We start from the raw sequence: 25087 nt of genomic DNA on the forward strand, positions 1-25087 counted from the left end.
GGTCGTTCTGTTGGACATAATGCCTTCTTGGTCATATATAAGGTAACAAAAATGCTTCTGGCACTTTATTACAACTTTTCAGCATGCTGCAGAGCAGCCACACTTCTCTACAGCACAGCCTAAACACATTGGCAAAGTCAATAGCTCTGCCTAAACACTTATAAGGCCCCAAAGGCGAGACCTATTGGCTAAGCCAATGCTGGTTATATTTCCTAGGAAGATGTTCCTATTGGGGGGGGGGGGGGGGGGGTTGTGTTGCTTGGTTAACATGAATGCTTGACTAACAAGCATTCCTGGAATGTTTGTGTTGGACTAAGAATTGTATTGGGGCAGTAGCAGGGGAGACACTGTAGATTAAGGTTGTGTCCTTCCATGCTCCTCGGCTATTAAATCCTTTATATGAATTGCGGATTCTGTGCATCTTTTCTACACACCTTGCAGGGAGGAGAGCGGGGGTGCATGTGAATCTACTGCACCATACACTACGAATAGATGCTTACAAGGTAAATAAAATGTTATTTTCGCAGCATATGCTGCTGTGGCTACACATGCTCTGCATAGACCATAAAGCAGTCCCTTGAAATAAGGGACAGTTAGCGTGTGGCTGGGGCAGATGCCTGAAGGATACTTAGGACTGTCTGGCCAACTTGAGCTTACTGCCTAGCAAGAAAAAACAGTTTTTAATAAATGTGTGCTAGGTTTACCAGAAAGCTGCTTTGCATAGGTCAATTAGTGGACTGTCTCAGGAAGGCCATGTTGGCAGCCTTTGCTGTGTAGTGTGCCCTAGGGCAGCGGTGGCTGGCGCAGGTAAGCGTGTGGGCGGAGGGGGGTACTCCTTTGAACTACCCCATCATTGCGAACCTGAAGGCAAGGTTTCTGTAGAGTGGGTGTGCTTGCAATTTCCTACTATACCCAAGTGAAGCTATTGCAAATCGAAATGCTGCTTTCCAGGAGAAATACCAGGGCAGGAATGCAGGAGCTCAAAAGGGGGGCTCCGTGAGTCTGCTCAGGACTACATTGAGATTCCAATCAGGGTCTAGAGATATCCGTGGGAAGAGGATTCTTTTAAGACCTTCCAAGAAAGCTTTAATGGCTGGTATGCAAAACAAGAGAAGAGTGGTCTGCGTACAAGCAGCTGTGACTGCTAAGTGAATGAGCATGTATGCTAATCCAGAATTATGTAGCTGGAAATAGCAAATTTCCTAGACTACAGGTTAGAGTCCAGATGTTTTGAGATACAGTAATTAACTAATATTTTCAATCGGCCACATAACCGGTGCAAGTAGTTGGCCTGTGGGCTTCCTTCAGGATGTCAATGCACTTCTGTGGGAAGCAAAGGTAACTGAATTCTGGAACATCCGGTGCCAAATCAAGCTGTTTGGAATCTGAATGTCTGATCTAGTCTTGGTTTCTGTTGAAAGTCTCTTGAGAGCTTCTCATGGGTACTGATTGGCATTTCGAGCAGAGTACCATTATTCACTGCCTGTGAATTGCAGGGGCCTGGATACGAAGGTTTGGCATTTCGAGTTTTTGGGAGGGTGAAGAGATTATCAGAGGATTCCTCAACAGAAGCAACTGACTAGCTACAGGATTGTGTTCCTATTTGTGGACTTGCTGGTGGGACCTGCTGAGCAGATCTGCTAAGTCACTGTCCAACCCTTGTAGATACTGCCATCAGGTGGATGCAAGGGAGGAGGGCCTTAAGCCAGGTTCACATCTTTGTCGTGTGATTGAGGGGTGCTACCCAACAGACTTGTGATGAGTCTGTGGTAATAGTCACCTGCGGTATATGTAGTCAGTGCTTGGTGGTGGTCTAGGTCCCCTTGCCTCTACATTAGTTTCATTGATACTCGCCACTCGTTTATCCTAGGGGAATGCAACGGTGGTATGCTTGTTTTTGTTGCTTGAGATAGGAGCCTGCATCTAGGAAAGGTAGCCCTGGAGGCTCCCTGATTTAGACTATATAAATGATAATTTGGGGGGGGGGGGGGGGGGGGGGGGGGTAAGGGGTTGCAGGGCTTAGGGTGCGCTTCCGGCATACTCTCGTCCAATGGCGTTGTCTGTGTGCATGATCCCGTAACTTCATCGACGATTTATTCTTTTCTGGCTCCAATGCAGAGGAGGAAGGTTTCTGGCGGCTGATGAGGTGGGACACTAGCGGTTCTAGCCTCCTCCATTATCAGGGGTTTGCTCCTAGAAGATGTCTGGAGCCTCCACCGGGGATCACCTGTTGATCTTGTGATGTGCCAACAGTCTCTCTGTGGTAGCAGAGTCCTCTTGCACCTAAACATCAATACATGCCTTGCATGTGAGGTGTAGTGCTCCAGGGATTAACAAAAATTACCATGCCAGGGGAATTTCCTGCAGCATGAAGGGCAATGTTGAAACTGCGTCTGTTACCAATAACGCATTCTCTAGCAAGAAGTTGTTGAGTTGGTGCTCGAAGCCCAGAGCTGGGTCAGGGCACAGTAGGGGAGTCTGGATAGCAGCTGTCTCCTAGAAATCTCAGTGACAAGAGCCTTGATGAACTCTTAATCTGAAATCCGTAATGACAGCCGAAAGTGTCGAGAGGCGTCTCAATCCCAGAACTCCGGTAGTGCACGTCGAAACCCAGCAGCAAAAATGAAAGGACAATCTATAATGGAGTCTGGGCCCATACACATTGCCAGGCTAAAGAGGAGTCGCCATATACACATTGGGTCTAAAGACTTCTTTGAAGAAATATTACATATTACTTGCAAACGTCTGAGCCAAGCAAGAAAGTAGGACTATGATGAGCATGTGTACCTACAGCAACTCGTTACGAACAAAGCATTTATACAGCGCTTACTAGGCAAGTGCTTTGCGAGTAGCACACTACTGTAGAACACAATCTCAGAAGTAAACAGGTAAGTTGACAGTAATGCATGCTCTCTTTTCCCAATAGGAATAGTATTAAGGTTAAGTTTCTCTTCTCTAAATCTCATGCATTTCCTCTACTGCTTTGAAAAATAGATGTTCTCTTTAAGCCCCCCCCCCCCGGGTCTTCAGACTCCCCTCCGATCATCATTATTTGATGCACTGAACTATTGACGTAGGGCGTTCTACTGTTCATTGTAAGCTTCACTACCTAATGGGTTTAAAAAATCATGTCTGAAAAAGCACTGGTATGTGCAAGTTGCAGATAAATACTACTTGTTACCACCAAATTATATTTTGATCTCAGAGCAGATAAGCACTCTACCATGCAGGGCTGCCTTGGAAAAGCTCTTACCTGAGGTGGAGTTGGTGTGGAAGTCGTTCTTCCTCCAGACATAATCTCCTCTGTGATGTCTTTACCACCTTGATTTGGATCTCGTATTCGAATCTAATGGTGAGAATAATTCAAATTATCAATATCAGGAGTATCCCATCTGTGCTAAAAATGGCAATCTTTACAGTGCACTTTGGATTTATACCAGAAATAATTTTGCAGGGTTTTGCAAAGCTTCAAAAACAGTACACAGTTGGGATCACCAAACAATGTCAATTTACCAACAAAAAAGCACCTTTTTTTTATAACTCAAAAACTGCCTACATTATGGCCTTTTCATCTCCACTTAATTTGTCGAGTTTCTCGTAAAGAAATATTTAACTAACAAGTGATACAAGAACCAACTGAACAAATCTCACAAGGTGGAAATCAATTGTCTTTACCAATGTGTGCACTCAAAGTTCTCTAAATGCCGTACAGTCTCTCTTGCAAATGTTTGCATGTGAAAGTAAACAGGACAGCACATCATTTACAACTCATGGACACAAGAGCATGAAGATCAAGTTACTAACCTTATATGGTGGAGACTATCTAGTCGCACACTCTTTACAAAAGAATTATCCCCAAGAGTCAGACTGGCTCCGGAAATTTTTGAAAGCAGTACTCCTGTACACTGGTAGGTGGTGTCGTTCAGCTCAATGCGTTGTCATACACGCCAGAAGTAACATACAAAGAGTATAAATAGATGCCACCCCAGTGCGCTGACATCAGTTTCTTTTCTGGACTTTTCACACTAGGAGTGTGGAGCCACAAACACTGACCACTGGTGTAGAAAACTAGGGCCCTGAAAGGGGAAAGCTCTGTCCCTAGACATACATCGGGGAGGATGGGTGGGTCCGTAAGGAATCTGCAGCTGGATGTGTCTCTACCACAAAATGAGGCATTACTGTGAGAAAATGCCATCTTTCTGGCATGGTATGCCCCCACTTTTTGCTGAATTGCTGAATGTACTTTTACTGAGTGTGCCCTGGACTCCTGCCAATCAGGTGCCCAGGGGCCTATGTTCCTTCCCTAAACAAAAACCTCCAAATTGGCAAACACTGGCCACAGGTCAGCCCCTGGTAAATGGTACCCAAGGTACCCAGGGCCTTGTGACCAGGGAAGGCCTCTAAGGACTGCAGCACTCATTGTGCCACCCTTAGAGGCCCTGTACCCTAACACACACACTGCCATTGCGGGCTGAGTGTCTGGGTACAAGACAAAACAAAGAGTCGACATGGCACACATCCCTGTGTGCCATGCCCACTACCTGCACTGCAATACATCAGCCACCCCTCTAGCTGGGTGCCCTATGCCAGTGGTGTGGGTACAGGAGCACGAGCCCTGTGCCCCTACAGTACCCAGGTCCATTCCTGGGCACTAAGTGCAGTGCTGCCATTTAAGAGTACATGGTGCTGAGAGCTCGTCAAACACAAACTCCACAGCACCATAATGGCAACACTGAAGACTGAGAATTTTCGTATCAAACTTCTCAGCACATTAAACCCGCACTGATGCCAGTGTGGGATTTAATGTACCAAGCACCCCAGAGGGCATCTTAGAGATGCCCCCTGAAACCTAACCTACAATACACGTCTGGACTGAGAGGCCACCTAGGCTGCCACATAGCAGACATGTTGCTGGACCCCTAGGTAGGAGAGCCCCTGCTCTCCTGGGCCTGCAACAATGCACATCCTGGGCGAGGTGCTAGGTCTCCTCCCCCAGGATGGACAGGGGGAAGCTTCAAAGGCATGCCGCCTCTGTGAGCTTCCCCGGGACACTTGCTACCCCCTCTCTGGTGGGAAGCCTGGCCGGAAACCCCAAATAAGGACAGGGGATGTGCCAGCCTGCCAACCCCACCCCTCAGGTGGGGGAGGCGAGGTGAAGCACATATCCGGGCGCTCGCCATCTTGAAGATGGGAGGCCCTACCCCAATCAGGAATAGGCTACTGCCCCCCTCCCACAGGAGAGTGGCAAAATAGGGGGTGTACCCACCCCAGAACAGGGACCCATTGGTCCCAGCCCTTTACCTACCTGTAACGCCCCTAAATCTAGTATTTAAGGGCACCCTGAACCTTCCTTCCCCAGATTGCGAACTACAGAGAAGAGCAAGAAGAAAGAAGACCTGCCCTGCAGCTGCTAAGAAGAGGAAGACACTAACTGCTTTGGCCCCAGCCCCACCGGCCTGTCGACCCTCGAACCTGCTCCTGCTCCAACCCGGCATCTCTTGTGGCCAGCAACCTCACAAACCCCGGACTCCCATGAGTAGAGGCTCTACTCAAAATCTGCTTCTAATCCCTGTCATCAGTCCAGAATCGCGAACCCTTCACAATCTGCACCCGCCAAGCCTGGCCTGTGCCGGAGTGAACAAAGACCACAAGGACGACCCCACGGAGACTGACCCCGAGTCCGGCACCCAAGGACTTCCCTCGATGCTCCGGACGCCGCCTGCAGCCTCAGAACCAGGTAACCCCACAACCGCGATCAACAGAGGCTAAGATTTCCTGACACCAAAAGGCACCCCTGCATCCGGCGCCCCGCGGCCCCCTGTGCCCAACTCCTGGGTACCTACCTATCCTCCAACTACCCAACTTACCTCTTGAAGTGGTGGTGGCACCTGAAGAATCTTCGTCCCCGAGCTTGTAGTCTTTCTAAACCGGAGCTTTCCCATTGAAATTAATTGAGTGCCCAAAGCCTCAAAAGCACCCTGCACCCAGCTGCCCGAGTGGCCCTGGCAGTGTAACCTTTGCACCTATCTACTTCCCCATTTGCCCTGAGCAAGTGACCAGGAGCTCAGCTCCCACAGCCGTGTGGCCTGTTCGTCAGCAGTCACCAACCAAGGCCTCCCTGCCTCCCATAGGATAACATAGGGCCTAACTCTCTCTGCACCTGGCTGCCCCTGTGCCGCTGAGGGCGTAACAACTGTACCTACCTGACCCTGGGAGACTCCTGAGTCTATGCCCAGAACCTTAACTCTGCCAGTCGCGTACTTACCTTGAAGCCGATAACTCAATTTTCTCCATAGGGTAACACTGATTGGTTTCTTCTGAAATTTCTTCTAAGTGTGGAGTTTTCAAAACTTAAAATAGTCACCAAAAATCAGCCGAGTAACAAAAACAAAAATACTCCCCTGCTATTAGGTGAGCTCCCAGTGCTGGATCTTGGTGCCCAGCACGGACTCTGAAAACTATTCACAACTGTACTTACCAGTAACCCAATTTTCTTCCGTAGGAAATCATTGACTGTTTTTCTGTGAAATTTCTTCTAAGTGTCGATTTCGGCAAACTTTAAATATTCTTTAAAAATCGTACAAATTCTGAAAACGTAATTACTTAACTGTTTTGGATAAAAAGGTCCCAATACGAAGTCTAGGCACCCAGTACTGGATTACAAAAGTAACGAGAACATACTATAGCTGCAACTTGAATTTTCTGCATAGGGAATCATTGACTGTTCTCTATGAAATATTTTCTAAGTGTCAACTTTTAAAATAGCAAAATATTATCTAAAAATCATAATAGTAACGAAGTCGACTTTTATCAATTGTTCCTAAAAACTGACCAAGGACTGAATCTAGGATCCAGTCCTGGAATTACAAAAGTAATCCTGAAAGTAATCTATTGCAAATAACTTTGAAACTTCCATTGAACTCAATGCATTGTGTTTAAAACTGTGTGGCCTATTGCAACAACCTGTAACTTTCTACAAATGCCAATTGCATATTGCAAAAGTATTTATCTAACGCATCTCATTCTGAGAAAGTATATTTTGATACTCATTGTTGGTTCTAAAATAAAACAAGCATATACATTTTTTTTATATAAAAACCATTGGCCTAGAGTTCAGTTATTGAGTGTGTGAGACCATTTGCTGACCGAGTGTGTGCAACAAATGCTTTACACTGTCCTCTGATACTGCCTCACTGCTCGACCAAGCTACCACTTTAGAGAGTAAGGTTATATCTAACTTTAGCCTCTGCCAAACCTCTGGAGACTGTGGACTCTGTACACTCTGTATCTATTTGGGAACAGTATATACAGAGCCACTTTCTCACAATTACCCAAGGGAAGGAACTTGTTCAGAGACTTCAGGAGACCGACTTCATACCTTGGAATAGAGAACCAACCAATGCCTCCCCAGAGGTGGGTCTGAAAAATTCACATCAAAAAGTCTTGCAGGACCAAGCGGGCAAAGTGTGCATTCCGAAGGACCAGACTGTCCAGGCAGTAGTGTTTGGTGAACATGTGCAGAGGCGCATGGTGCTCCAGGACCAGGACTCAGTGTGCTAATGCAGTGGTCGTTGCTTTAGCGGAATGAGCACGCATGCACCGGGGGTGGAGGGGGGGGGGGGGGTGCTTCTTGGCTAATGCGTAGCAGATTTTAATTGCAGAGCACAAGCCATCAGGAGATGATAATTTTCTGCCCATCCTTTGTCTTCTTCGTTCCGACTTACCGCACACTTAGTCACCCATGTGGAATTTATGCAGTTAAGGAGGAACGACATCCCTCTTTTAGGAAACAAAAAATAGGCCGGGTGATGGACTGGTATACATGAAAGTTTAGAAAGAAATGATCCGCAGACCCTTATGTCCATAAGAACATTCAAGTTTCAGGCCCATATGTTAGCCTATTGTCCAAACTATAATATTCACAATCAATACAATGATTATTGGACAGGAAGTCTAACAGTCCAGATTTCCGAATCAATAGAAAAAGCAGAGTCCATCGCACTGCATTTCTTCAAAGATCCAATTTTTATTTTCTTATGATGATCGATCCGCTCGCTTCTACTACAATCGGGACGTTTTTTTCAGGAGAGGACGGTATCTCCTATGGTTTGGAACGTATCAGGGTTCCATCTCTCGTCTCTTTAGAAGGCTCATCGAGCTTATACTCTTTACTATTTAAGGCTACTGCCGAGAAATCTCCTTATGTGATCGATGGGCTACAGTGAATACTTTTAAGTATACAAATGATGTGTTATCGTAACCACCTTGTTATAAATAGGTGGTGTTATATTTAAAAAACTTGCGGTTATCCTCAGGAAACTTATATTAGGATACCTTGCTACGTGGTGGAATTTATATTTGATCAAGAATCAGTTTGTTATTTGCCTTGACAAAGCCTAAGGGAGGACGAAACACGTGTTGGCAGTTTGTGCTTATGGATCTATCATCATAAGAAAATAAAAATTGGATCTTTGAAGAAATACAGTGCGATGGACTCTGCTTTTTCTATTGATTTGGAAATCTGGACAGTTATAGATTGGCCAATAGGCTAATATATGGGCCTGACCCGAGATCCGGCAACCCCTGACCTGCCTCAAGCCTCCCGATGACGCCTGCAGCCTCAATCCAGAAGATCCCCCCTGCCGCGACCAGAGCAGGTAGGAAAATCCGACGTCCCAAGGCACCTCTGCACCCAAAGCCCCACTGCCTTGTGTGCCCAACCCAGTGGTGCCTCACCAACAGTCAACATCCCAACTGACTCCTCGAAGTGGTGGTCTCTCCTGGAAGATCCTTCCCCCAGAGCCTGAAGTGTTTTTGTCCCAGAGAATCTCCACTGAAATCAACAGGGTACCCAACCTCAAAACAGCACACTGCACCTGGCCGCCCTAGTGCCGCTGAGGGTGCCCCTTTGGTGCTTACTTGGTCCCCAACTTGCCCTGAGCTTAACCCTAGCAGCTTTGCTCCCACACCCCCGTGGCCTGCTTGCCAGCAGCCACCAACCGGGGTCCCCGTATCCTTCATAGGGGAACATTGGGCTTCAACACTCCGCACCCAGCCGCCCTAGTGCCACTGGGGGTGCAACAGTGCATCCCTGACCCTGGGAGACCCCCTAGTCTTGCCCCAGAACCCTAACTTCAAAGACTGAATACTTACCTCGAAACCAATACGGAATATGCATCTGTTCTTGGCATGTAGAGCTGCAGATCTACACACTATGCATAGATCGCCATCTGGTGTTGGGCCCGGATGTTTGCACTTGTTTTTGTCCTAGAAAGTCTTCGGAAGTCACGAGATAGGGGACTCCTCCTTCGGATGCTAGTGCGCATGGGCATCGCCTCCATCCTCAGATTCTTTTTCGCCAGCAGGGAAATGGAGCTTAGAAAGAAACATGAAATATGCCCATGTATGGTGTATCTAAATAAGATCTTACGGGAACAGATAAAGGTAGCCGGGGAGGCGGGTGGGCGTGTGTAGATCTACAGCTCTACATACCAAGAACAGATGCATACTGGTAAGTAACATATTCCATTCGAGGCATTTGAGCTTCAGATTACACACTATGCATAGATTGTATAGCAGTACCCCTCGTCAGCGGCGACCACCAGTATCTGTTGCAGTAGTTTGAAATAGTGTTTTGAGTACAGCCTGGCCCACAGTAGCTTGTTTTGTTTGCACATTAACAGAATGTTTTGTGAATGTGTGCGGTGTAGACCATGTAGCTGCTTTGCAGATGTCATCTAAGGGAATGTTCCCTAAAAATGCCATTGAAGCCCCTATCTTTCGTGTTGAGTGGGTTTTAGGAGGAACAGATAAAGTATGTTATGCTTTGTGATAACAAATTTGTATACATTTAGCAATCCATTTAGCTATGCTTTTGTGTGCTGGTGAGAATGTCACGAAAAGTTGTTTTGTCTTACGAAAGGGTTGTGTTCTCTCGATGTAATACAGCCATGCTCTTTTAACATCTAAAGTATGAAGAGCTCTTTCTGCAACTGTCTGGCTGCGAGAAGAATACGGGCAACTCCACAGACTGATTGAGATGGAATGGAGAAATGACTTAAGGAAGGAATTTAAGATTTGTTCGGAGAACAACCTTATGATGGATTTGCAGAAAAGGTTCCTGAATAGTTAGTGCTAGTAGCTCACTAACTCGCCGTAGAGAGGTAATGGCCAGTAGGAAAGCAACTTTCCATGTTAGGAATTGAAGCTCACATTTATATAAAGGTTCACAGGGAGGACCCATGAGACGTGTGAGAACGATGTTCAAATTCCACACAGGTGAAGCTGGTACTCTGGGAGGAATTATTCTTTTGAGGCCTTTCATAAAGGCTTTGATAGCAGGTACTCTGAAAAGTGTTAGATGCTGTCTATTTTGTAGATATGCCGCTACGGCAGCAAGATGTAGTCTAATAGACGCATAAGCTAAGTTGCATCTTTGGCGGTGAAGTAAGTAACCTATGATGTGTTGGATACACGTCCAGGGGATTGATGTTATGGCAATATATCACAAATCTTTTCCACTTGGCTGCATAGCATGCTCTAGTGGTAGGACATCGAGCTTCTTTAATGACGTTCATACAATCAGGAGGAGGGTTAAGGTAACCGAATTCCAAGACCTCAGGAGCCAGTGTGTCTGATCTTTCCACGGTTCTGGGATAGGAGGCGTGGTGAGGTGTAATTTTCAGTGCGGAATTACAGGCAGTTCCTGTGGTGTACCACGGTTGTCTGGCCCAAGTTGGATCAACTAGAATGAGAGTTAGTGAATGATGCTGTAGTTTGCGCACCGCCGTTGGAACGAGATAGAGGTGGAAAAGGGTACGCAAATCTGCCTGAATAGTTCATCCATATCGCATTGCCTTTGGACAATGGGTGTGGATATCTGGCGGCGAAGCTTGGGCATTTGGCGTTTTCGTGGGTGGCGAAGAGGTCCATCTGTGGTTGCCCCCACATTTGGAAGAATGGCTAAAGTACTTGCGGATGAAGTTCCCACTTGTGGATCTGTTATGTTGGACGACTTAAAAGTAACTAAAAAGTAACTTACCTGTGAATTGAATTTCCTTCAATGGGATAACATTGGGGGTTCTTTGTGAAAAAGTTTTGAAGTGTCCACTTTTGAAATACAAGAATATTCTTTAAAAATCGTACAAACTATGAAAACGCAATTACTTACCTTTGTTCAGTAAATGTCCCAGTGCTGAACCTAGGAGTCCAGCATTGGATTACAAGAGTAACGCAAAAGTAATTTTACATGCATTTACTTTAAAAAGCCATTCATTTCAATGTACTGCATTTACTAAGTATTGCAACCTACTGCATCCCCTGTAAATCAAATCAAGTACAATCTATATTGCTTTTTAAAACTGTTGACAACAAGTAACTTATTACTGAAAAGAATTGAATGCTAACCTGTATCAGGCTTGATTGATTCTAATATAGCAGTATATCTTTTTATACAAATACAATTGGCCTAGAGCTCAGTCCTTGAGTGTGTGAATTCATTTGCTGACTGGGTGTGTACATCAACTGATCAACACTGTCCTCTGATAGTTCCTTACTGCTCAACCAAGCTACCACTTTAGAGAGTAAGGTTCTATCTAACTTTAACCTCTGGAGACCCTTGGACTCTATACACACTGTACCTCACTTGGGTGCAGTATATATAGAGCCAGTTTCTAACACCATCCAGTTAGAGGCTGCTGGTGTCATCGTGAGGTTTGAGGTAGGTCAGGGGTCAACAGGGCCCAGGTCAGGCTCACTGGGCGGACCTCCTTGTGGTGTTCGGGCACTCAAGTTCTGGCTGTGGGCGTCGGGTGCAGACTCGCGGGATTCAGCCGGAGCCGGAATCTGGTTCTTGAACAAGTCGTGTGCCCCCCTTGAGACAGTCTTTGTAGGGAAGACAGGGCAGGTCTTCTGGGTTCTGCTGGATGCAGGACATGCCGGGATTCAACTGGAGCAGGTCAAGGGGGTACAGGCCGGTAGGGCTGGGGCCAAGGCAGTTGGTGTCTTCTTCCTTCAACATGGCTCTTCGTCCATTTTGCTGGTCTGAGGCGGCAATGTTCAGGATAGACCCATAATACTAAATTTAGGGCTGTTTCAGGTAGGTACAGGTCGGAACCAATGGGTCCCTTCCTTGGGGTGGATTGAATATGCTACTTACCAGTATGCATCTGTTCTTGGCATGTAGGGCTGCTGACATTCATATCTGTGCATAGATCGCCGCCTAGTGTTGGGTCCGGATGTTTGCACGTTGTTGTCCTGGAAGTCTTCGAAGTATCCTGGGATAGGTGACTCCTCCCCTGGACTACAGTGCGCATGGGCATCCTCTCCATCCTCAGATTGTTTTTCGCCATTGTGGCAGTGATGGAGTAGATACAGAAAGTGATGACCATGCTATACAGTAATTGAGAGCTGCAGCTGCTACAGGCGCCGGGGAGGAGGGTGGGCGATATGAATGTCAGCAGCCCTACATGCCAAGAACAGATGCATACTGGTAAGTAGCATATTCAGTTCGAGGCATGTGGGCTGCTGAATTCATATCTGTGCATAGAATACATAGCAGTACCTCCCATTAGCGGCGGCTACCAGTGCCAGCTGCAGCAGTCTGAAAAAGAGTTTTGAGAACAGCCTGTCCTACAGCTGCCTGCTGTTTTGATTGCACATCTACACAATAGTGTTTGGTAAATGTATGTGTAGTGGACCAGGTGGCTGCTCTACATATATCATGCAAAGGAATGTTTCCCAGGAAACCCATGGAGGCCCCTAACTTACGTGTTGAGTGGGCTCGTGGGAGAATCGTTAATGTGCGTTTAGCTTTTTGATAGCAAATTTGAATACATTTAACGATCCATCTGGCTATACCTGCTTTGGAGATGGCGTTACCTTTGTGGTGTGGGGCAAAGGCAACGAAAAGTTGTTTTGTTTTCCTATAGACTTTAGTCCTGTCTATATAGTACATGAGGGCTCTCTTTACATCTAGTGTATGGAGTGCTCTTTCTGCGACAGTTTGTGGGTTTTGAAAGAAAACAGGCAGTTCAATGGTTTGATTCATGTGGAACTGCGATATCACCTTGGGCATGAATTTGGGGTTGGTACGTAGTACGACCCTGTTGGCGTGAACCTGTATGAATGGCTCTTGAACGGTTAGTGCCTGGAGTTCACTAACTCTCCTTAAAGAAGTGATCGCTACTAGGAAAGCTACTTTCCAGGTGAGGAATTGAATCTCGCATGAGTGTAGAGGTTCAAAGGGTGGACCCATCAGGCGTGTGAGGACCAAGTTGAGGTTCCACATTGGAGCTGGTGGGTGGCTTGGAGGAATTACTCGTTTGAGTCCTTCCAAGAATGCTTTGATGGCAGGCACTCTGAATAAGGAGAGGTGCTGCCTGTTCTGGAGATAGGCTGATATTGCGGTCAAATGGACACGTATTGAGGTGTATGCCAGATTGCATCGGTATAGGTTTAAGAGGTAACAAATTATGTTTTTGATGGATGCGTCTAGCGGGTTAATGTCATTGTTATTGCAATAAATGACGAACCTTTTCCATTTGGCTGCATAGCAAGCTCTGGTAGTGGGTCTTCTAGCTTCCTTAATGATGTCCATACAGTCAGGTGGCAGGTTTAGGTAGCCAAACTCTAGGACTTCAGGAGCCAGATTGCCAGGTTCAGCTGTTGCGGATCTGGGTGCTGAATCTCTCCACGGTTCTGCGTCAAATGCGCGGGTTTGATCCGCAGCCTTTGATGCGGCACCACAGAAAGTTCGAGAAAGGTGGTGTACCATGGTTGGCGTGCCCATGTTGGAGCAACCAGGACGAGTGTCAGTGAGTGTTGTCTGAGTTTGCGTGCCACCAGCGGTATCAATGGTGCTGGGGGAAAAGCGTACGCAAATCTGCCAGACCAGTTCATCCATATCGCATTGCCCTGCGACTGCGGATGTGGGAACCTGGCGGCAAAGCTTTGGCATTTTGCGTTTTCGCTTGTGGCGAATAGGTCTATCGCTGGATGACCCCACTGTTGAAAGTACGGTTGGAGTACTGACGGATGTAGCTCCCACTCGTGCATCTGGTGGCTGTGTCTGCTGAGCAGATCCGCCATCTGGTTGTCCTTGCCGGGGAGGTGTTCCGCCATGAGGAATATGTCCCTCTGAATGGCCCACTTCCACATGCTCTGAGCCAGATGAGACAACTGTGGAGAGTGTGTTCCTCCCTGCTTCTGTATGTAGTACATGGCAGTCATGTTCTCCGTCCGGATCAACACGATTTTGTTGCACAAGTGTACTTTGAATGCTTTCATTGCCAGGAAGATTGCCATCAGTTCTAGAAGGTTGATGTGCATCTTCTTTTGCTGTATTGTCCATAGTCCCTGCACTGTGTAATTGAGTACATGAGCTCCCCATCCCTGGAGAGACGCGTCCGCTGTCAGTATTATTTGTGGAACAGGCTCTTGGAACGGTCGGCCCTTGCAAAGGTTTTGTGGATTCCACCAATGCAGAGAGTTGTATGCCCGACCGCTCACCAACACTAGGTCTTTTAGTTGCCCGTGAGCCTGATTCCATTGACGTGCTAAGCACTCCTGAAGCGGGCACATATGTAATCTCGCGTGTGGGACTATGAAAATGCAGGAGGCCATCATGCCTATCAGCTGCATGAACACTATCGCGGGAAGGGAGTGTTGGGGTTTGACCTTGGAAATCAGCATTTGCATGCTGTTGATTCTCACTAAATTTGGCTGAGCTGTGGCTGCCAGAGTGTCTATGGTCGCACCTAGGTACTGTTGTACGTGTGCGGGTTGGATATGTGATTTCGGGTAATTTAGTGAGAACCCCAGACTGTGAAGAAGGTGAATGGTGCGGGACATGTGGCTGGCACATTGCTGGGCTGACTTTGCCTGAACAAGCCAGTCGTCCAGGTAAGGGTAGACGTGAATGTGTTGCCTCCGTAGATGTGCAGCCACAGTAGCTAGGCACTTTGTGAAAACTCTGGGTGCTGTTGTCACGCCGAAGGGAAGAACCTTGAATTGGTAGTGCTGCCCTTGAATAGTGAACCTGAGATATTTTCTGTGTGAGGGGTGAATGGGTATGTGGAAATACGCATCTTTGAGGTCTAGCGTGGCCAGGAAGTCTCCCTGTTTGAGCAGCGGGAGGACTTGTTGTAGGGTGAGCATGTGGAAATGCTCTGAGAGAATGTATTGGTTGAGGGGTCTCAGGTCTAGTATAGGTCTGAGTGACCCGTCCTTTTTTGGTATTAAGAAGTACAGGGAGTACACCCCCGTACCTTGCTCGTGGACGGGTACGACCTCTATTGCGCCTTTTTCCAGCATACTGAGCACTTCCTGCTGTAATAGCGCTAAGTGCTCTGAGGACATAGGACGGTGTTTTGGCGGTATTGTGGGTGGAGTGGAGGTTAATTCTAGGCAGTAACCGTGTTTGATAATATCTTTGACCCACCTGTCCGTGGTGATGGAGTTCCACGTGGACAGGAACCTTTGTAGCCTTCCCCCGACAGGTGTTATGTGGTCGGGAGGAAGGGAGAGGGCGTCACTGTTTGTTCTTGGGGGAGGACCTGGTATTGCCGTATCCGCGTCCTCTACCCTTTGTGCTGGAGCCACGATATCCACCCCGGGTGTTTTTATCGTAGGTACTTTGTGTGTTGCCCTTGTTGAAGGTTTGCTGTGACCCCTGTCCTCTACCTGCTCCTCTATTTCCGGGGCGACGAAAGGAGCCACTCTGAAAGGTCTGCGTTTGGAGAGCCCCCATGGACTTTGCAGTGTCAGTGTCCTTTTTAATTTTTTCTAAGGTGGTGTCAACTTCTAACCGAATAAGTATTCGGGGTTGACCGGCTGATTGAGGATGTTATTTTGAACCTCAGGTTTGAATCCGGAGATTCGTAACCAGGCGTGTCGTCGTAGCATGACGCTGGTGTTTATTGCTCTGGCAGCTGTATCTGCGGCATCCAGTGCACACTTAATGGATGCGTTCGTGAGGAATTGTCCCTCCCTGATGAGGATCTCTGTGCCCTCTTTGTATTGGTCAGGGAGCTGTTGGAGTAAGGTTTCTAATGTGTCAGTGTGCGCGATCGTAGCGAGCTAGGAGCGCCTGGGTATTGGCAATACGCCATATATTAGCTGCCTGTGCTGCAACCCGTTTGCCGGAGGTCTCTAGCACCTTGGACTCCTTGTCCGGGGAGGAGCTTCCCCAGTAGTCTGCGAGTGCGCCCGTTTGCGAGCATTAGCGACTACGATGGAATCTAGAGGCAACTGGCCTCTAATGTACGTAGGGTCCCCAGGCGCCGACCTATATTTTTTGTCGATCCTGGGGTTTATTACTCTTGCCCTAGTGGGTTCTTTGAAAATGTCCTTTGCTGGTTTGAGGACACCTTTCAGCATGGGTAGAGTTTTGATATTCCTTTCTGAGGATGCGAAAGTATCCATTAGAAAATCTTCCTCGATTGTGTCAGAGTGGAGTTGCACATTATGATTGGCCGCAGCACTATCAATGAGGGCGTTGAATGCGGCAGTGTCCTCTGTGGGAGACGTTTTCGCACCATATAGCTGCGTGTCCTGTGTATCCATAGGCGCACCCGGGTCTACAGGGTCATCCCAAGCCTGGTCAGGGACCTGTTGGCCTTCAGGGTCCATCTCTCTGGGGTAGGGGACATCGTCACCCATGTAGTCCTCCAAAGCATCGGTTTCGGAGGGTGTCGGAGAGAAGGGCTGTGGATCTAGGTAAGAGGTATGGAGACGTTCGTAAAGAACTGGTTCCGAATCTGCTGGCAGCTTTTACTTTAGCGGGATCCGTTAGGAGTCCAAAGCCTGCTCAGAAGATATTCTCCGCTTGTGGAGCATAAGTCTGCCGGTGTCGGCATCGATGATGTGGGACGGTGACGTCTCCGTAGGAGAGCGTTCGGCAGGTGTGATCCTAGTCTGGGTGACACGTGTTCTGATTTCAAACAGTTTGGGCGCCGTGGATGGCGGCAGTCCAAAAGTGATGTTGGGTGTTGCTGGAGAAGCTTTTGGAGCTTTTTTCGGCTCTGAGCCCGACGTGTCCTGGAGGGCTGCCTTTTCTTTGATGCGTTGCAAGGACGCTGCAACTTGTCGCACCTGTAACGCCGACGGTTCTTTGGCGCCGAGCGGTTCTGTAGAGGCAGACATGGACTTCTTTGGGGTTTAGTAATGCAAGTACTTCGCCTTGCTTCGGAGCAACGTACCCACCAGCCTCAGCTGAAAAGTTTTGTATTACTTATTGAGTTTCAAACAATTTCGTATCAATGTGGCTAAATCATAATTTTCATCACTCTGTTGATTTTACACAGTGATTAATTTAATCAAATATACAATTCACAATAATGTTTACATGATATACAAATATCAGAATTTCCATGTGATTTGATTCGCCCAATGCATTTCGGGCCTTTGGCGGCCCTTCGTCAGGGGCTTTTCTGCAAATAATAAAAAAATACAATCGTAATAACGTAGATGTACAGAGGTACTACATATACAGGCAATTTGAGAACTATACATTAGTTTTTCCACATAGAAAAAATGTCCTCGTATCAAAGAAAAGAGGTTTGTGATAGAAATAATCCACAGTAAAACCAGCCACCCTGTGCGTGGAAAAATCGTGCACTACAAACAAAACCGAATACCTGATATTCTGGTACTCTCCCTGGCTGAAAAAAAAGGGGAAAACAACTTCCATAACTAAACACGACTTCCTTCTAACTTTAAAAGATAATAAACGGACAACCGTCCCTCAGTTCAACCGACCTGCATAAATGATACTAATCCTCGTGAACACTCCTTCACCGGATCAACTGTAGAAAAAACATAAAAATGATGCTTACTAACGAGGCGTAACTTCTTCACCTGCGCATTTCTCCCACTGCTATGTATCGGTCTGCACTGAACACCGCTAATCCTCACCTTCACTGAGAAAAAATCTCGTCTTCTTGTGACCACCAGGTAAACAGCTAACCGTGCTCCTCAAAGCCGTATACTGCCAACTCCTCGGCGTCTACCTTATACGGACACATTCTAATCGACAACGAAATAGGACTATGAAGTTCTGCTGCAAATACGTACCGCCATTTTGAAATGGGAATCTGTTCCACTAACTTAAATACAAAGGATACTACCTCAGTTTGTCGATGCTAAACGTGATTACCGTAAACAAGCGAAAGTCCGTGAATATGAAAAAAATAATGTGCAAAGTAGATAGGAGAGAAAAAAGACAAGGTACCTCTTTACCTGAGAAAGATAAAAAACTAAAAACAATGTAAGGACATTCATAATATGGGCGTCTGTATGTCTCCAGTAGCTTGCCCAAGCATCGTGTTACAAAAAACATGATAAATCTACTTTTTCATTGATCCCGTGGGGATCCTGTGTGTTCAACCTCCTAATCCAAAATATTTCTTTTTGTAAAAGAGATTTAGATAGGTTCCTACCCGGGACATGGACCATTTTATCGATGATTTGAAATTTCAGTTGGGAAATGGAATGTTTGCACCTATTCCAATGTGTCGCTAAGCTACTCTTGATTTTTATTACGAATAGTGCTTTTATGTTCAGAGATTCGAGTTTTTATTTTTCTCTCTGTTTTCCCTATATACAGGAGTCCACACGGACATTTGATAGCATAAACTACGTTGGTTGAGTCACAAGTAGAATTGTGATGTAGTTTGATGATTTCCCCCGTAGTGGGGTGATATACTATGTCGCCTGTAATTACATTATTGCAATGTACGCAATTAGCACATCTTTGCGTGCCTTTAAATTCCAAAGTGGTGGTCTTGAATGAAGTTGATAAGATTTCTTTGATGTTCTTTGATCTCTTATGTGCAAATAAAGGTTTCTCTTTAAAAAGATCTTTAAAATCCTCTTCGTTTTGTAGCATATCCCATCTATTCAAGATGATTTGTTTGATGTGTTTGGAACGTGGAGTACTTAGAAACAAAGACTTGTCTGGTGGAGCTTTTCGTAGGTGCTTGTTCCAATAAACTTTCCCTTGACCTTTGTTGTGTCTTGTCAATTGCTTCGTTAAGAATTTCCTCTGGATATCCTTTAGATAGATACCTTTTCTTCATGTACTCAGTGTTGGTTTGACATGTTTGTTCTGATGAACATATCCTTTTGGCGCGTAGAAATTGTGAAAAAGGAAGATTTTTCAATAAATTCTGTGGGTGGAAGCTGGTAAATCTCAAAGTGTTATTCTTATCAGTTGGTTTATGGTGTATTTCTGTTTGAATGGTGCCATCTTTGATTGTTATCAATACATCCAGAAAAGATAGTGAGTGTTTACTGATTGTGTTGGTGAATTGTATATGTTCATTCTTTTGATTGAGTTCCAATATCTTATTATCCAACATTTCAGGACAGTTTTTCCAGATTAAAAAGATGTCATCTATATATCTTACATACATGAGAACATTTTCCGTCCATTCTCTATCTGAGTAGATGTGCTGATCTTCAAAATGGGCCATGTAGGTATTCGCGTATGCGGGCGCCCCCGCAAAACCCATAGATGTGCCTTTGAGTTGTAAGTAATATAGATCGTTCCACTCAAAATAACTGTGATGCAAACAGAAATGCAACATTGAGTACAAAAATTTTGTCTGCTTTCAAGGTGGTTTGTTTCAATAATGCCCATTCTACAGCTTCCATTCCCCCAGAATGAGGGATGGAAGTGTATAACGATTTCACGTCCAAAGTACATAATAAGCTTTCTTGGGTGATCTGAATCCTTTGTAGTTTTTGTAAAAATTGGGTGGTATCTTTGACGTAGGAATTTCACTGCTGAACAAAAGGTTGTAAAAAACAATCGATGTATTTGCCAATTGGTTCAAAAATGGTCCCGCACCCGGTGACTATGGGTCTAAATGGTGGATTAAAAAGATCTTTATGAATTTTTGGCAGCATGTATAATCCAGGTGTACTTGGATTCTCTTGAGTTAGGAATAATTTTGTATTGTCGGTAATCCATCCCATCTCTTTGGCTTTGGTTAAAATAGTGTTGAGTGTGACTGCGAGTTGGTTGATGGGATCTCCATCTAAAAGGAGATAGGTACTTGAATCTGAGATGTGTTCCATGACTTTTTGATGGTAGAATATTTGGTCCATGATAACAATGGCCCCTCCTTTGTCCGCCTTTTTGATGTTTATGGCGTTGGCAAGGTTTTTGAGAATGGATTGGTCTGATTTACTGAGATTGGTCCTGATTTGCTTTTTGATGTTTATCTTAAATAAATCTTTCTTCACCAAATTTTCAAACACATCCAGAATTTTGTGAGATATGGGTGCTTGGAACGTTGATTTTCTTCTGAACTCTTCCAGTTCCTTTTCGGGAGGGGGACCCTCTACCGTTACAAATGTTGAAAAAAAATATTTCAGTCTCAAGACTCGCATGAACTTGAATAACGTGATCTAATTTTCCAATTGGTTGGTATGATATGTAGGGACGAATCCTAATCCTTTGTTCAGAGTCCTAATTTGGTTGTTCGAAAATTGTTTGGAAGAGATGTTGACAATTAAGTTATTTTCTGGCTCCTCAATGTTGGTTTTGACCTTTCATTTGCTTCTCCTGGTTTTCCTGGTGTTTTTCCTGGGGGTAAATTGCTGTCCGTGACCTGGGCTAAAAAAGAACTTGATGTAGAAGCTTGACTGTCAGTTGTTCCTGCCCGTTCTGCTGGTGTAGTTTCACGGGACTTATCTACATTTGGTGGTGGTCTATTGATGTTGGTGTCAGTATCTGTTGCCAGACTCTCTTCTGAGGAAACGTTCGGATTTTTCTTGAAATATACTCTCCTTTGGGCATACACTTCCGCCCATGTATAAACCTCGTTAAGTTTATAATCCAAAGTATCCCTCTTGTACTTTCTCAATTTCCCCTCTTGTATTTCTTTGGAATAGGTCTCTAGTTTCTTGTTCATATCTTCCAGGACTTTGTGCCAGTCTTCTGAGTCCATTCTCGCTTCTATGTCAGTTTGTATTGTTTTTATCTCTTCCGTGATTTCTTGGATGATAACTGCCAATTCTTCAACTAGTAGTAGTATTAAATCCAATGAACACTTGTTTAATACAGCATACCATCGATCCATAAAGTCTTTCTTTAAATGGAACCTGAAAAGCATGGGCTTAATGGATAATCTTAGACCTCTGGGTATTCTTTTAGCACGATGGTATTGCACAAGCGTGGAGGCATGAAGACGTTGGTTTAACTGGCGTTTTGTGAGAAATTCTAGTTGTTTTAGTTGTTGCTGTAATGTGTTCCCCTGTACGTCGAACGTTTTTACTTCTTGAATTAAAGAGTAGATTTCAGTGGCTTGTTCGTTTGTAAATGCTAGAACGTTGGCACGATTGTCAGTTAAACTGCTGATTGTATCAAAAGACATTTTAAGGCAGGTGCTCTTTCTAAAATGACAGAAGGTGCTTCAATAATGGTAATGGAAAGAAAGGCACTCTGTTTTTTAAGAATCTATTTGAAATTTTTGGGAAATCATAAAAGAACGGGGTGCTTCCGAAATTTGGGCTGTCTGTCTGAACAGACCCTGAAATTCAGTGTTTAGTAATGCAAGTACTTTGCCTTGCTTCGGAGCAACGTACCCACCAGCCTCAGCTGAAAAGTTTTGTATTACTTATTGAGTTTCAAACAATTTCGTATCAATGTGGCTAAATCATAATTTTCATCACTCTGTTGATTTTACACAGTGATTAATTTAATCAAATATACAATTCACAATAATGTTTACATGATATACAAATATCATAATTTCCATGTGATTTGATTCGCCCAATGCATTTCGGGCCTTTGGCGGCCCTTCGTCAGGGGCTTTTCTGCAAATAATAAAAAAATACAATCGTAATAACGTAGATGTACAGAGGTACTACATATACAGGCAATTTGAGAACTATACATTAGTTTTTCCACATAGAAAAAATGTCCACGTATCAAAGAAAAGAGGTTTGTGATAGAAATAATCCACAGTAAAACCAGCCACCCTGTGCGTGGAAAAATCGTGCACTACAAACAAAACCGAATACCTGATATTCTGGTACTCTCCCCGGGCTGAAAAAAAAGGGGAAAACAACTTCCATAACCAAACAAGACTTCCTTCTAACTTTAAAAGATAATAAACGGACAACCGTCCCTCAGTTCAACCGACCTGCATAAATGATACTAATCCTCGTGAACACTCCTTCACTGGATCAACTGTAGAAAAAACATAAAAATGATGCTTACTAACGAGGCGTAACTTCTTCACCTGCGCATTTCTCCCACTGCTATGTATCGGTCTGCACTGAACACCGCTAATCCTCACCTTCACTGAGAAAAAATCTCGTCTTCTTGTGACCACCAGGTAAACAGCTAACCGTGCTCCTCAAAGCCGTATACTGCCAACTCCTCGGCGTCTACCTTATACGGACACATTCTAATCGACAACGAAATAGAACTATGAAGTTCTATCACAAACCTCTTTTCTTTGATACGAGGACATTTTTTCTATGTGGAAAAACTAATGTATAGTTCTCAAATTGCCTGTATATGTAGTACCTCTGTACATCTACGTTATTACGATTGTATTTTTTTATTATTTGCAGAAAAACCCCTGACGAAGGGCCGCCAAAGGCCCGAAATGCATTGGGCGAATCAAATCACATGGAAATTCTGATATTTGTATATCATGTAAACATTATTGTGAATTGTATATTTGATTAAATTAATCACTGTGTAAAATCAGAGTGATGAAAATTATGATTTAGCCACATTGATACGAAATTGTTTGAAACTCAATAAGTAATACAAAACTTTTCAGCTGAGGCTGGTGGGTACGTTGCTCCGAAGCAAGGCGAAGTACTTGCATTACTAAACACTGAATTTCAGGGTCTGTTCAGACAGACAGCCCAAATTTCGGAAGCACCCCGTTCTTTTATGATTTCCCAAAAATTTCAAATAGATTCTTAAAAAACAGAGTGCCTTTCTTTCCATTACCATTATGGACTTCTTTGGGGCCACGGGGTCATCGAGTCGAGGAGAGGTAGTAGCTGTCGACGGCGTCGATGATTGGGCCTTCGGTGCTGCTTTTGAAGCGATGTGCGACGCAGCCGCCATTTTGACCTTCGTGGCCGGAGTAGATTGTTTCGGTGCCGGAGGCCGAGGCGGCTTGGCGGTACCGATGGCCTTTTTCCGTGTGTCGGCGCCGACGTCGGCTGCTGCGAGTTCGGTACCGAAGTCCCGTTTGGTGCGGTCGGTGCCGACGGGTTTGGCTGGCGTCGAAGGTGTAGTGGGCTTCGATCCGACCAGTGTCAGTTTCGGTTTCAGTGGAACCGATACGACTTTGGTTTCGGTTTCGAGGAAGGGAAACCAGTCATTTTGGGTATTAATGGCTGTCGCTGAATGTCCGAGGGCGGGGCCGAAGAACTGCGGGATAGGTCTTGGGTAAGGCCCGAAGGCGATCCCTCGACCGGAGCCATAGACTGACGCACTGGGATATCCTCCGTCCCTGTGAAAGAGTTGTTCTTCGATGTCTTCCGATCCGGAATCGTGTTCGGAAGCGGGGCTGGAGGGTAGGTTCTCCACGCCTTCCACATCTTCGTCCTCGGCGCTGAAGATGTTGGTCGGGGCCGGTGTCGCTTGCTGCGCTTCAAGTCTCGCTGCTCGTCGATTCCGGAGAGTCTTTTTGGATCGGAATCGGGCACAGGCCATACATGTGGATTCGTCGTGATCCGGTGAAAGGCATTTGTTGCACACCGGGTGGACGTCGACATGGGGATATTTCGCATTGCAAACAGGACACCGCTTGAATGGTGTCCTCGATTCCATCGTCGATGTAGGGTCGATGGTCGGATACGATGCGAAAAAGTTGTTTTTGAAGTCAATAAACTAACAAGTAACTGTCGATACCGATCGGGAACAGTACCGACTCGAACTAAAGGCCTTTTGGCCTGAAAAAAAGTTTTCCTAACTTGAGTCAAGATAAGCACATCCAAACCCAATGGCGGAAAAAAACAATCTGAGGATGGAGAGGATGCCCATGCGCACTGTGGTCCAGGGGAGGAGTCACCTATCTCAGGATACTTCGAAGACTCTTCCAGGACAACAACGTGCAAACATCCGGACCCAACACTAGGCGGCGATCTATGCACAGATATGAATTCAGCAGCCCACATGCCTCGAACACACCTATTATGCCACCCTCCAGTGTGGGGGAGGAGGGGGGGGGGGGGGGCCGGCATAAGCCTCACTCCGGTTGGCTGGATCCCTTATCTTCAAGATGGCAGGGAACGAGTTGTGCTTTGCCACCCCTCCACCTGAGGGGATGGGGTTGGCAAGGGTAGACATCTCTCCTCTTAACTTGGTTTTCCCACTGTTTCCCACACTCAACGTGGGGGACAGAACCGGTGGGGCCCAGTTGCTGGGAGTAGTAAATGACCGGGTCAGCTCACAAAGGCAACAAGCATTTGAAGCTTCCCCTTCCTGAAGCATGCCCATCCTGGGGGAAATGGCTATGCACCTCTGTCCAGGATGTTTTTTGTTTCCGGACCCAGAGTTCAGGAGGCTCACAAACCAGTAGTCCAGTAACATGTCTGGGGGTGGCAGCTGGCGAGCAGGTCACTAGAGTTGGGTCATTTTCAGGAGGCATCTCTAAGAGAGCATTTGGCATTAAATCCCATAATGGCATCAGCTTGGGTTTAATGTGCTGAGAAGCTGGATATCAAACTTCATATTACAGTAAAGCCATTATGGTACTGTGGAGTTTGTAATTGCAAACTCCCAGACCATATACTCTTTATATGACTATACTGCCCCTTACTATTTTCTAAGAATGGACTCAGACACTGTAGGGGTACAGGGCTCATGCACCTGTACCCTCACCAGCGGTATAGTGCACTCAGCTAGAGGGGTGGCTTACCTATGACATAGGCAGTGAATTGTAGGAATGGTACACAGGGATGTGCGTTATGTCGACATTTTGCCCTGCACCAAAACATGTAGCCTTCAATGGCAGTATGTGCATTAGGGTACAGGACTACTAAGGGGGCACAATAGGTGCTGCAGTCCTTTGAAGCCTTCCCTGGTCACAGGGCCCTTAGTATCCAT

General features: G+C 45.7%; 1 protein-coding gene across 13 annotated transcripts in view; it reads right to left on the bottom strand.

Annotated features, from left to right (window-relative positions):
- The window catches only part of LOC146786091 (eukaryotic translation initiation factor 4 gamma 1-like), a 1219153-nt gene that overhangs the window by 656924 nt on the left and 537142 nt on the right, over positions 1–25087 (bottom strand). For all 13 annotated transcript variants that reach the window (XM_085635575.1, XM_085635572.1, XM_085635570.1 and 10 more), the window contains one exon: positions 3254–3346. In XM_085635575.1, the coding sequence (XP_085491701.1) occupies positions 3254–3346 (93 nt within the window). The remainder of the gene's footprint in view (positions 1–3253; positions 3347–25087) is intronic.

This window comes from Triturus cristatus, chromosome 11 (genome assembly GCF_964204655.1).
Source record: "Triturus cristatus chromosome 11, aTriCri1.1, whole genome shotgun sequence".
NCBI classification, from domain to species: Eukaryota; Metazoa; Chordata; class Amphibia; order Caudata; family Salamandridae; genus Triturus; species Triturus cristatus.